We start from the raw sequence: 14,034 nt of genomic DNA on the forward strand, positions 1-14,034 counted from the left end.
CCCCATTTTAGTCTCTCCGGGGAGTTCCAGAGGTGCAGACTGCCCCCGGGGACCAGTCTATTTGCAGTGCCGGCTACCTCACTGTCAGGAGCCGAGTACTGCACGTAATGCTACAGTGCAACACCTGGCTCCTGTCACTGAGAGGGAGTCGGCACTTTGGTGTCAAACCTCGTCGGGTGACACCTGGGTGCGGCTCGCACCCCCCTTGTTACGCCACTGCTCTAATGGCTGGCCACACGCTCTGTGAGTGCTGGCCACACCCCCTGTCATAAACGGCCACTCCCCTTGAGCGTGTTTCCCGACCACAGCATTCCCTCGACGAGCCCTTCATGCCCCGATTCCACACTAGACAGACCCTCCAACATGACCCGTTCCATTAGGTACAAAATGCTCTGCTCCTGGACTTTTCTCTTAATTTATAATTGCAGACACCTGTGTTGAAACACCTGTCTCATCAATTACCTAGTTCAGCACAGGTGATGGCAATCATACATTAGGTGGGAAGTCCAGGAGCAGAGTGTTTTGTACCTAATGGAACGGGTCATGTTGGAGGGTAAAGCTGCCCATCCACTAGGCCAGGGGTAGCCAATCTCGGTCCTCGTGAGCTACCAACAGTTCACGTTTTCCAGACCACCCAGCAGGAGCACAGGTGTATTCATTACTAACTAACACATTTGAAAAGATCCACAGGTGGAGCTAATTATATCACTTGTGATTCTGTGGAGACCTGCAAAACACGCACCGTTGGTAGCTCTTGAGGACCAGGGTTGGCTACCACTGCACTAGGCAATTAAACCTAGTTATTGCTCCATCGCTTGGTAATTGCGGGCAGTAAAAGGTTAAAAACGACCAGCGATGCGCTCGCCCGCTGGTTGTTTTTAACATCAATCATCGCCCGAACATGACGGTCAACCTGACGACCGCCGTCAGGTTGCCATGTTCGGGGATGATTGATCTGCATACACTGAACGTTCAGTGTATGCAGTTCACCCCGCGGGAGATGACGGCATCGTAATCGTGCCGTCGTCCCCCGCATCGTTAAGTGGATGGGCAGTATAAGACTAGATAGACGTGAGCTGGTGGCCACTGTCCGGTTTAGGAACCTGTTTTATTTCACAACTTTGCTATCATGTAATTGGCCAAATCAAGACACTAATTATAGGGAGCAATATCGCTCAATCCATGTTGAATGTTGGAAAGTAGGGATATATCAGGCGGTCATTATAAAATGGTCCCTACACAAAAATCTTCAGGCAAAAATAATAAAAACAAAAATTGGGTGAAAGAAATCCTCTCGTTACGCTTATACCGCACAATTCCAGTGTCTGTAACATCTATTTGCCAGTAATCAAATATAAGTAGATCATTTGCGAGACACAATATTCCCAGTTGTCTATTAATAGCAGGCTGCACTTACTTTCTCTGATTGCAATTAACACATGATTGCTAAGCGCAGATCATGTAACACTCGGGGAGGGGGGGGATGGAAAGTTATGAAGCACTAGGTGCAAACACCACAGAATATTGCACATTTTTATTCGGTGCTGCGAGACACTAAGGGGAACAGCGCTAAACTATTACTTGTTTTACAGACTATGGGCCTTTAACTGCGGTAAAAAAAGTCGCACAGCGCATGCATCCCTTGGTGCGTACACAATAGCGATTGAGAGGCGCGGTCTCAGAAATGTATTGGAAATGTCAGAGCCCTGTGCTGGCCCGCCCCCTTAGCACCCAACGTCATGCGCGACACGTCATTACGATGAGGTGGTCGGGCCGGCAGCATCGGTATTTAAGTGCAGTACTGACATGGAGCGTCCTGGGGGCCAAAAATAAGACAAAATATCACATGGTACCTGGAGAGTAAAAACTGAAGTCTTTCTGTGTTGTCCCTTGGGGCAAAGGTTCCCAGTCTCTGCCATTACAGGCCAGGTTTTAAGGAATTCCATGATTGAATCCAGATGGTTAAATCAAATTGAGGTATTAAGTCACATGTGCTCAAGCATGGATATCCTTTAAACATGAACTGTAATGATGGAATTTGGGAACCTCTCCCTTAGGGCACAGGTTCTCAAACATGGTCCTGTGCACCTGCTGGGTGGTCTGGAAAACGTGACCTGTGTGGGGTCCTGAGGACCGAGTTTGACCAGGTCACCCAGCACAGGTGTATTCATTACTCACTGACACATTTCAAAAGATTCACAGATGGAGCTAATTATTTCACTTGTGATTCTTTGAGGAGACCTGGAAAACATGCACTGTTTGGGGTCCTGAGGACTGAGTTTGAGAACATGTGCCTTAGATCAGGGTTTCCCAACCACGGTCCTTAAAGCACACTAACAGTCCAGGTTTCAAGGATAGCCATACTTGAGCACAAGTGTCTTAATTAGTACCTTATTTTGATTTACCATCTGTGCTCAAGCATGGATATCACTTAAGCTGCATACACACACAACGATTTCTTGAACGATTATCGTTAAACGATATCGTTTAACGATAATCGTTTGAAAAAATCGTTCACTTTCTGAGTCAAACGATGAACGATAATCGTTCATGTGCGTTCACGTTTGTAGTTTGTGGTTTGTAGTTTGTAGTTCAGTCAGACTTGTCAACTCAACGATTTTCATTAAAGGAATATGCAAAAATCGTTTGTAGTTCTAAAAAATCGTTCATTACACTTTAAAAAAATCTGACAGAAAATTGTTTATAAAATCGTTGTGTGTGTATGCACCTTAAAACCTTGACTGCTGGTGTGCCATGAGGGCCGAGGTTGGGAAACACTGCCCTAAATGAATCACAGTATGACAGACCATATTTCTTGCTGACAGCAAAATAATTTAAACAGATCAGTTTCCTTACATAAAATTCAAGTGGTTTTTTTCCATTTCTAGACGACTCTGTTTTTGTTTCCTTTGCGTGTACTGTAGATGTCCTCCTGCAATTTTGACTCTTATTATTTTTGTTTGCGTTGTTATCGCTATGCTTATTAATCTTGTTACTATGACTTACGTATTAGGCCGCGCTGTGTGAAAAGTAAAAACCCAATAAATGACACTCGCCTGAAGCTGGGAAAGCCACGTAGCGCACGATACTGATCCTATTCACTCCGGAAAGACATACGATACCAGAATGGATTCGCCTGTATATTACATAAATTACCATGAAGGTATGAAAGATCTTTCTCTTCATATGACCTGTTCCCCCCCGAGTTAGAGCCAGATTTCCTTGCCAGTGATTGGAAATGCAGTTTTCCTTTGAAACGACAGCATTTGAATGAATGGAAAAAACAAAAGTGGCTGTTGGCTGGGATAGAGCATAGCTTCCCTGCAGACACAGATTACATACTCAGCTTCTTGGAAAGCCCTGGAGCCAAGCTTTCTGGATCAGCAGATTGAACGTTTCTATACAGGGGAGACAGTCGCTGCTTTGTTACCGCCGCATAACTGGACTGTCGCTTCCTTGTATCAGCGAGACAATGAACTCGGTTACATTGTAATTGCACAGCGACAGCCAACGGTGAAAATATACAACATGCATTGTCTGATTGCTACAATATTCATTATGTCATTTCCAGCAATAGGTGAGAAGAGAATCACACTATTTGTAACATCACGGCGCTTAATGCGTTCTGAGGCCAATTTACAGGTTGCAATGACCAAAAGTATAGATGGGATAATGCACCCCCTACTTTAATTTATATGGATATTAGAAGTCACCAAGGACTCACTGAGGCCAAATGCCTATATATGTGTGTCCGAATGTGAGGTGCCTCCCTCAGTTTGCCTCCCCAGCCATTTACCTCACCGCACGTCACTGGTATTTACCCTGAATGCAAACAATAAATGTATTTGGACCCTTGCAGTACAGCATGGTTTGTCCTGGTCAAAAGGAACTGTCTTTTTCCCCTATTTAGCCCTATTACTGCTCCGCCAGCAATGTAGTTTCCTGTTCTGCGAGTCCTCTCTGCATCTGATCACATCTCCTCCCCTTCATTTAACACATTTCAAAATACTGCGGTGTTCGTACTCAAACCTGTCACTTCATACAGTCAGTCACATTACCAATGGAGCCAATTACAAAGGAAGCATCTGTATCCAGCTATTTCATATTCTGCTTAATTTAAATTAGTCATACCAGGGATTTGAACCTAGCACCTCATACTTTGTAGTCTGTCACCTTACCAATGGAACCAGTTGCTACTACAATGGAAGCCTGTGGGGGGAATTCAGTTCAATGTGATGATGAATAGCCGCGCTAAGCCGGCGGGAGTGAGCCCAGAGGGGTGCGAGAAGAAATCGTTTAGGTCGCCCAAACAGCGCAGTGAATTGAATAGCTTTGGGAGCTCCCTCCCGCTGCTATTCATCATTGCATTGAATTCCCCCTTGTGAATTTTAACTGTATGAAGCGACTTCACATTCTCCATAATTTACAGTCATACCTGGGAATCAAACCCACAACCTCACACTTTGTAGTCGGACACTTTACCAATGGAGCCATTAGCTCCTGTGTTAGAAAAGTGTGACTTCTAACTATGAGGGCGCAAATTTACAGTTTGCAGGGGGGGGTGCTGATGCCGAACCCCCTACCTAGCTCCAGCCCTGTATACGTGTCCTTTCTAACTGTTGCTTCAGTTATACCAAATGGCCTCTCTCTGGACGCACCAGGGCCCATGCAACTAGGCCGCGACGAGCGTCTCAAAATGTGTCTTATTTGCAGAATTAAAAAAACCTAGAAGTGAGGAAACATTGCTAGGTTACACTGATCACTTTGATGCGCGACATTTGTACCTCTGTGCACAACTGAGTCTGAATCTGTGTAAAAAGGGCTCCGATACCGCAGCAGCCGCGGCTTTTCCTCGCGCCAAGTTCCGTTGTTCTTCATCTTCGACCTGGTATGTGTGTAATAGCAATTCCTGTGCGGTAAAAGTCGCATCCCAGCATCTCTAGTATACTGTAATCTGCATCTCGCTGCGCCCGCCATGCGAATAAGATGCAAAATTTGAAGACGGCACCCGCAGGCTGTGTGGGCAGGGCACTTTTTGCCCTCCAGAAGAAGGGCAGGGTGCCGCACCCCGCTAAAACAGCCTAGTGGGAACACTATGTAAGGGGTGCAGCTGCTAGGGGGCCCAGAGCTGAGGGGGGCTCATCTCCCTTAGCAAAGTTACATATGTTATATACATTTTTCACCATTGGGTGGTACATAGGGGCCCTCACAAACGTGCGCTATGGGGCCTTCAAATACCTAGTTACGCCTCTGCTTATAAGTAAGACAACCAGAAAACATTTTAAGTTGTAGCTGTTGTAATCGTAAAATATTTATTAATATAGAATTTCAGTTAACATTTCATCTCTCTGTAATTATAAAGTAACCGGTAATTAATTAAAAAAAAAGTAGCCCAGAAATGAGAAAATTAAAAAAATGTTCTTTCAAAGTCCAGTCTACTCTTGGATCACCCCCTTAGTAATCACCCCATTCCCTGTCCTCTGCTAATATAGCATACTGGTCACTGGTGCCTCATTTATGAGAGCGAGGAGGTATCACACAACGCTTTCCCAGGCCTCGGATAATGGGCGCATATATGCTCTTTCCTTCAAAATACAAAAATAATCACATCATCAAACGTGATGGCCCGAGGGTAGTTCCAGAAACATCGATCTGCTAATTATCCATATAAGATGGCAGCTTTTAAGTAGATTGCATTGTTTTAGTGTGGATTACACAAATACAGCTTTATGTCATTCTCCACCATTGCGACATCCAAAACTGCAATTATCCCCGGGATGTGGTCTCCTCGCTGCAGACGCGGGGTGTAGAGTCGCTTGTAGTGTGTGCGCTCTGGTTATACATAGCAGAATGTTTTCAGGAAAAATGATGAAGTCATTTAAAGTGTATTCTTAGGCGTAATATCCAAATTTATCTAAGGCGTTATATTGTTAAAGCCAGATCGTCAGACAATTGTTGTTTATTGCTTTCGCCCATTCTTTAACTGTAGGTCTGTGTCACACATTATATTTTGGAGTAATTTATTTTGCGCGCCCCTCTTTGAGACGGTGCAGACTGATACGGCGTTTTAGGCATCACCTAACCTTTGGTGCACAAGGCAACTGTCTAAGGTTAGCGCCAGCCCTGCACCTCCCTAAATGCTCAGGTCTTTTGTTCTGTTGGAAATTAAAGTCTGTTATCTGCATTTGGATGCAAGAACAGGCATGAAACTGGTTGGGTATGAGACCCCGACACCCATAAGGGAACTAAGGTAAGAGTAACCCTTACTCCTAACCCTCCTTTCCCGATGCCTAACCCTAACCTCCCCCCCTTAGTGCCTAAACCTAACCTCCCCCTCCCCTCTGCCTAATCCTTACACTCCCTCCCCGGTGCCTAACCATAACCTTCCCTCCTAGTGCCTAAACCTAACCTCCCCCCCTTAGTGCCTAAACCTAACCTCCCCTCTGCCTAATCCTTACACTCCCTCCCCGGTGCCTAACCATAACCTCCCCCCCTTAGTGCCTAAACCTAACCTCCCCCTCCCCTCTGCCTAATCCTTACACTCCCTCCCCGGTGCCTAACCATAACCTTCCCTCCTAGTGTCTAAACCTAACCTCCCCCTAATGGCCATCCCCGCACCCTGCACCCTAACCCTCCCCCTAACGCCCGACACTTACCGCCGGGCTGTTGGCGGTCGGGATTCTGGTGCCGGATTCCCGACACTGTTGGGATTTTGGCGCCGGTATTTCGGCCACACTGCGGATGCTGACTACATCCCATACACACATATGAACATAGCCCGAAACCCATAAGGATAGAAGGTAAGACTAACCCTTACCCCTAATCCTCCCTCCATGATACCTAACCTTAACCTCCCCACTAGTTCTTAAACCTAACCTCCCCCTCCCCGCAACCTAAACCTAACCCACTTAGTGCCTAACCCTCCCCCTAATGCCTAACCTCCACCTAATGCCCAGCCCTACCCTAATGCCTAACCCTCCCCCTAATGCCCGATACTTACCCTCGGCATGCCGGCAGTCGGGATTCTGGTGCCAGGATCCCGACGCTGTCAGGATTTAGACACCAGTATTTCGCCCGTGGGCATCCCACACGCCGAGATGCTGACTACAATCCCATGAAACACCTAGCAGTGACGCAGTAAACCGTAGATATGGCTGATAGAAGTAGCCAAACAACATAACAACAGGAGACATTTGTGAGGAATCTCTGCAGTATTTTGCGTGGGTAACCGCATGGTGCGTCCTGATGTGTGTAAAATGAGATGACCCCTATCTCACACCCCTACCTGGCGCTTTCTACCGGAAAATGCACACAGGGCCTCATTTATCAAAGACTTTCATCATTCACAACGAGTGATAAAACTCGCTGCTTATGATAACGGTGCCCCAGCCAATCAGCTCCCAACTGTCATCTGTTTGAAAAACGACAGTTGGGAGCTGATTGGCTGGAGAACCATTTATCATACACAGCGAGATTTATCACTCGTTGTGAATTATTAAACTCATTGATAAATGAGGCTCACAGAACTTTAAGAGTGTTCAGATGGCTATGGCAGTGCATACAGAGGTGAATACTGTATGTGCATGTATGCAGCGAAGCACTTTCAATTGACTAAAAACCAAAGTATTTGCAGCTTTGTATGACTCTGGGGGTGCATTGATGTTACTTGTGCTGGAAGGGGTACAATTACACGTCACTGCTCTTGTCGTGTCCTGTGGCCTGGGCGGGAAAGGTGCAATGCAATCAGTCTGCTGTCATGCAGAGGAATAACATCGCCCTAGTGAACACTCCATTTTTCAAACCTGTCTGGCTCTCCTTGTGGCGGTGCTGCCAGTAACATTTGGCTCTTCCTGCTGGTTATATAAGTAGTGAAATATTCCAGTCTGCATAATGTATGTATAGTGTGAAGCGGACAGCCCCGTCCCTGTGGTTTTAAAGCTGCGCTGCTCTAACCCAGGATGAAGTATTGTATCGTACACTTGTCATGTACTGTACTTGGTAAATGACAGCTACCAGTGACGTATTTTACCTCCCCCAGTAAGATCAGCCAATCAGTGAGCCAGCACAGTCCGTGACTGCACTGGCTTCACTCTGACTGGAGGTGGTTTCCCATTGGAGGTGCCACCTGTCAGTCACGCTGAAGACAGGCAGCCACAGAGCTTCTCAGGGCTGCAACCAATACAGTCGTGAGAAGCTGGTGTTTAGCGCATGCACTGTGCCACCGCCACTTGTGCGCATCGCTGGTCGTTGCCGGCATAGTTACTGCACGATTAACGAACGATGTCGTGATTGTTCATTTTAATGGTGTAGTGGATATGCGCCTTTAGGTTTTACACATCTCCCCCCCATTAATTCTGAAAAGAAGGATTGTATAGAACTTTCCTTGTATATTACTTATCACTCCTAAAACGGTAGTGCATAAAATAATATTTTAGTTATAGAACATAAATGTCAGTACACAGGGAGTACACAGTCTGAGCAAGTGTCAAACTTTCTGACTCATGCAAGTTCATATTAAATCCAGAGTTAGTCCTTTTTAAAGTGACCATATATATTAGCCCTCTGTGTTTGCATGCAAGGGCGTAACTAGAACTTTGGGGGCCACGTAGCAAGATCTTAAAAAGCCCCCCCCCTCCTGGAAGTATAAAAAACACTTACATTTGCCCTCACACGGAGCCCATTCATGTTTGAGCCCATTCAGGTTTTGCCACACAGTAGTGCCCCTTATACATTATGCCACACAGTAATGCCCCTTACGCATTATACCACACAGTAATGCACCTTACACATTATACCACACAGTAATGCACCTTGCACATTATACCACACAGTAATGTCCTTTACAGATTATGCCACATAGTAGTGGTGCCCCATATAACACATTGTTCCACACAATAGTAGTGCACCTTACACATTATGCCACACAATAGTGCCCCTTATACATTATGCCACACAGTAATGCCCCTTATGCATTATACCACACAGTAATGCACCTTACACATTATACCACACAGTAATGCACCTTGCACATTATACCACACAGTAATGTCCTTTACAGATTATGCCACATAGTAGTGGTTCCCCATATAACACATTGTTCCACACAATAGTAGTGCACCTTACACATTATGCCACACAGTAATGCCCCTTATAACATTAAGCGACACAGTAATGCACCCCCAGCAACTAATCTCCCCATCTCCCCCCAACAGCCTCTTGCCTCCCCCTGTGTGCCATCATCAGCCAGCAGGTGTAGATTTGCGGCCGGGCTGTCAGCTAATTACAGCTGGCGAACCGGCAGACATGAACAGACAGCGCCGGCGAAATTTGAATCTGGTGCCGGTTTGCGAGCCAGTTGGAGCTGCCACTGCTGATTGGCTGCCGGAATGCGAGCTCTGATTGCCTTGCGAACAGTGGCGCTGTCTCTCCTTGTCTGCCTGCCTGTAACCCCCTCAGAGGCCCTGACTTGATCGGGCCATCTTGTGTGCGTCACTGGGTGCAGGGGAAAAATGAACAGAACCACAGGTAAAAGTTTGGCACATAATTAAATTTACATCTATTTAAATTATGTTTACAGGAACCCAGCAGGGATGCACAAAACCTCTGGGATTTATTATATGGATTATTTTGCTTTCTTCCAGTAATAACAATGAGAACCTGAATCTGGTGCTATATCAGGATATATTTTATTTTGGAACTTCTTAAAACGTGATTTTCATGTTCTAGTCCAGAGGTTCTCAAACTCTGCCCTCAGGACCCCACACAGGTCACGTTTTCCAGGTCACCCAGCAGGTGCAGCACGGCTGTAATCATTAGTCACTGGCACATTTTAAAAGATCCACAGGTGGAGTTCATTATTTCACTTGCGATTCTGTGAGGAGATCTGGAAAACATGCACTGTTTGGGGTCCTGAGGACCGAGTTTGAGATCCTGTGTTCTAGTCATTTAAATCCTGCATTATAAAATGGATGAAGATTTAATTAAGGGGCCTATTCCGCTATGGACGGAATTGCAAAGCTACTCGCAAGCAGCTTTGCAATTCCATCTGTGCAGATATGGTAATAAGGGGGCATCACGCCTCTCCTGCTGCACTATGTTTCCGTGCTGCATTGTCCAACGCAGCATCGAATAATCTGCAGAACATCGGCCGGTGAAGGTGACCCATGGGGTCATGCACCCGGCCCCGCAGGTGAGAGGAGCAAGCCAGGAAATCTCTGTCAGCCGACGGCCAGCTGAGTGACAATGGGGTCATGCAAGCCGGCCAAAGCAGATGAGTAAAAGAGGCCAGGAAACCTCCATCAGCCAACGGAGATCCTGGCCTCTTCCCTCCTTTCCAGCTGAGTGACAACCTGGCAGACTTGCTGTTCAGAAATGCCCTGCGTTGATTGGTTAATTTATATAGAGGGGCAGGACTAATGATGTCATAGCTCTTCAAATTAATCATTTATTAGCTTTTATGTATTTTACTTACCAACATTAATTTATATAGCGACAGCATCTTCTGTTGCACTTTACAATTCGGAACAAAACAGTAATAAAACGAAACTCGGTAATAATAAACAGAGAGGTAGGAGGGCCCTGCTCTCAGGCTTACACTCCAAAGGGAAATAGGGATTTGATACATGAGGATGTGTGCTACATATTGCATATTGGCCCTGTTGGAAATGTGTGTACTGTACAGGTTGGATGATATAGCAGAGTTTCTGTACAAACCAGCGGATGCCCTGAGACTAAGAACAGCCCATTTCTTTAACCAGTGTACTGGTTTTATTGAAGATATCATGGGTACAACCGTACTCACTGTTACACACACACTGGTATATGGAGCATCCATCCAGATTGCAGAGGTTCATGTTGAGCTTTATGATCCAGTCATTCAGCAAAGTTGGCCTGGGGTCAGTGAGAGTGTAGAAAGATAACATGTAAGTTTTGTGTGAACTGTGTAGATGGAGGGTAATTGGGTAGAATAGTTTATGGACGTTATGTGGGTGGTTCAGGAATTTGATAAGCAGCCTGATAGGTGAGTGTTCAGGGAACTCATGAATGTTTGGAGTCTAGAGGAAAGTCTTCTTGTGCAAAGGTAAAAATTCCAGAGTGGATGCAGCCTGAACAAAAAGCCAATAACAGAATGTTTAAAGGTTTGACCTGTTTCAGTTCCCATCAGGACCCCATCCTTTAGATCTAGAAGGGTATTAAGCTGTCTGTAATAGAGTGGTCACACCCTTCAGGTTCATATATGAAGAATTTAATTTTGGGGGTTAGTTTATCTTTAAGGGGTATTTTAATATACAAAGACATTTAAAGGACGATTCTATGCCAAATTCTGTGACTTTTGCAGTGGCTCTAAAACATTGATAGTTTTGTTTATCTTCATTGCGACATTGCCATATGATTTATTTTTCATCAAAACAAATCTGAAGACAGTTTTTAGAAAACCTTTTAGAAAGCTGATTGTGAAAATATCTCTGATGAAATGGCTGCAATCATATTACCCAAATTATAATTTTTTTTTCATATTTCAAACAACTCCAGTCTTCTGTTTTTTAAAGGGTAACGCTATTTGAAAAAATGTATGTTGTCTAATTAGTTACTGATTATACTTATTTGTGTGACATATGTATGAATGGTTTGTATTGCAGTGTTGAGACATAATTACTCTTGTGGTGTTTGATAGACTCTTGAGAGCCTGATTATGTAAAGTTTGTGGAGCCCATGAATGATTCATTTCAGTTTCTATTTAATCATCATGTAGAGTAATACTCTCGACACACACAAAAAAACACCCCAAAGACTCGAAAATGTTAAACTTTTTCAATTATATAAAAAAAAAATGGCACAGTTGACCCTAAGACGGAACCTCTTGAAAACATTTTTATTCCTGTTTCTCGTTTCTTCTTTTGAAGGTTGACAAGAATGAGGATGCAGACCAAAAAATCGAACCAGATGCAAACAAACCAGAGGACAAAGCTCATAAAGCAGCGACCAAAATCCAGGCGAGCTTCCGTGGACATATAATCCGGAAAAAAATGAAGGGGGACAAGAAAGGAGATGAATATAATGGAGAGGTGACAGAGAATCACAAAGAAGATGCTAAGGATGATATAGAAAAGACAGAGAATGACATCTCCAAAACAGAGGAACCCACCACTGATGGACCTTTGTCTGAAGACGATAAGAAGAAAGCAGAGAGCTCTTTGGAAGATAAAAAGCAGGAGGCAGGTTCAGAAGCAGAAGCCAAAAAAACAGCCAAGTCTCCTTCAGAAGAGAAGCATGCGCCCGCGGAGTCAGAGGGCACCGCAAAGGGCACTAGCGACAAGTCCTCGAGCGGTGACGCCAGCAAAACAAAGGATGACTCCAAACAAGCCGATGTGCCTGCTGCCAGCCCAGAAGCTGCCTCGGCAAAAGAACAACCCAAACAGGAGACAGTGGACAGCAGCCAAGATGATGGAAAGAAAGGAGGTAAGGTACAGTGTCAACCTCCCTAGTCATTAAGCTATACCACCAATGCCTTTCTATTGCTCGGTTATGTGTTCGACAACTTTTTGACAACCTGATGGATACTGATTAGTAATCTAAAATTTTAGATTAGAATTGAATTCAATTTAATTTAATACAATCTTTTTTTTTTTTATCTATTTTTTACTTATATTGCACCAGCATATTCTGTAGAGCTTTTCAATTGGGAATAAACACAGTAATAAAACAAGGCTGGGTAATAACAGACAGACAGAGAGTCAAGAGGGCCCAGCTGGCAAGCTTACAATATATAGGCCTACAAGAATATAACACATGAAGCCAGATTGTAAGGGTAAAATGTGTTTGGTGGGCAATATGATCCAATTATGCAGCAGTATCAGTCTGGGGTGTAGGATGACGTTTGCGTATAGCAAAAGAACACATGTAAGTTTTGTGTGAACTGTGTAGAGGGATGTTTATCAGGAAGAGTACTCTAGGGAAGGTTACGGGGTGATTCAGGAATTTGGTAAGCATGCCTGCAGTGGAGATTTTTCAGGGAACACTTGAAGGTTTGGAGGCTAGAGAAAAGTCTTGTCAAACAGATTTTTTATTGTTCAAAAAAATGTTTATAATCTGGAATGGTTGTAGGTAATGTAGGAGTGTGGATGAGAGACATAGATTATACAAATTGGGAGATATTTTAAAGAGGTTTATTTTGGTGCAGTTTTGCTTATGGCCCTGTATGTTACTAGACTTATTTTATATTGGTAAACACAGGCAGTCAGTGTAGGAACTGACAGACCAGAGCCACGGTAGAAGTCTAGCCGCTGCAATTGAAACAGATTTTAGCATGAATGTCGGTTTGCCAGTTGCAATAGTCAGTGCGGGACATACTGAGTGCATAAGTTAAAGTCTTTACAGTGCCTTGCACGATATACATGTATATTCTGTAAGCGTTTATTCAGGGCCGCAACTAGGTGGGGGCTGGAGGTGCACGTGCACCGGGTGCGTCACTGTATCCGCCGCCAGTGTCCTCCAGCCCGGCGCCGCAGGGAGGCTCCAAACCGGACGCCCGCAGATTTTATTACCAGCGGGTGCCCGGCTCCTTCCCTGCAGTGCCGCCGTTGCCGGAGGCTGGAGCTCTCTCCTGAACTCCAGCTTCCAGCTCTCCCTACGGGCACTATGGGAGAGACACCATGACATATCTCCCATAGTTCTGAGGAGCAGCCGGACGGCGGCGGACGGCGGAGCGGGGTTTATGGTAAGTAGTGGGGGGTTTTTTTTCCTGTAAGAGGCACTACAGGGGCATTACAATATGGGCACTACTACAGGATTATTACTATATGGGCACTACTACAGGGGCATTACCATATGGGCACTACTACTGGGGCATTAACATATGGGCACAACTACAGGGGCATTACCATCTAGGCACTTCTACAGGGGCATTACCATATGGGCACTACTACTGGGGCATTAACATATGGGCACTACTACAGGGGCATTACAATATGGGCACTACTACAGGGGTATTATTATAGGGGCATTACTATATGGACACTACTACAGGGGCAGTAC

General features: G+C 45.0%; 1 protein-coding gene across 1 annotated transcript in view; it reads left to right on the forward strand.

Annotated features, from left to right (window-relative positions):
- The window catches only part of GAP43 (growth associated protein 43), a 39,266-nt gene extending 26,781 nt beyond the window's left edge, over positions 1–12,485 (forward strand). The window contains exon 2 of the mRNA XM_088461777.1: positions 11,904–12,485. Within this exon, the coding sequence (XP_088317903.1) occupies positions 11,904–12,485 (582 nt within the window). The remainder of the gene's footprint in view (positions 1–11,903) is intronic.
- The last annotated feature ends 1,549 nt before the right edge of the window (positions 12,486–14,034 follow it).

Source organism: Taudactylus pleione, unplaced genomic scaffold (genome assembly GCF_031769625.1).
Source record: "Taudactylus pleione unplaced genomic scaffold, aTauple2 ptg001095l, whole genome shotgun sequence".
NCBI classification, from domain to species: domain Eukaryota; kingdom Metazoa; phylum Chordata; class Amphibia; order Anura; family Myobatrachidae; genus Taudactylus; species Taudactylus pleione.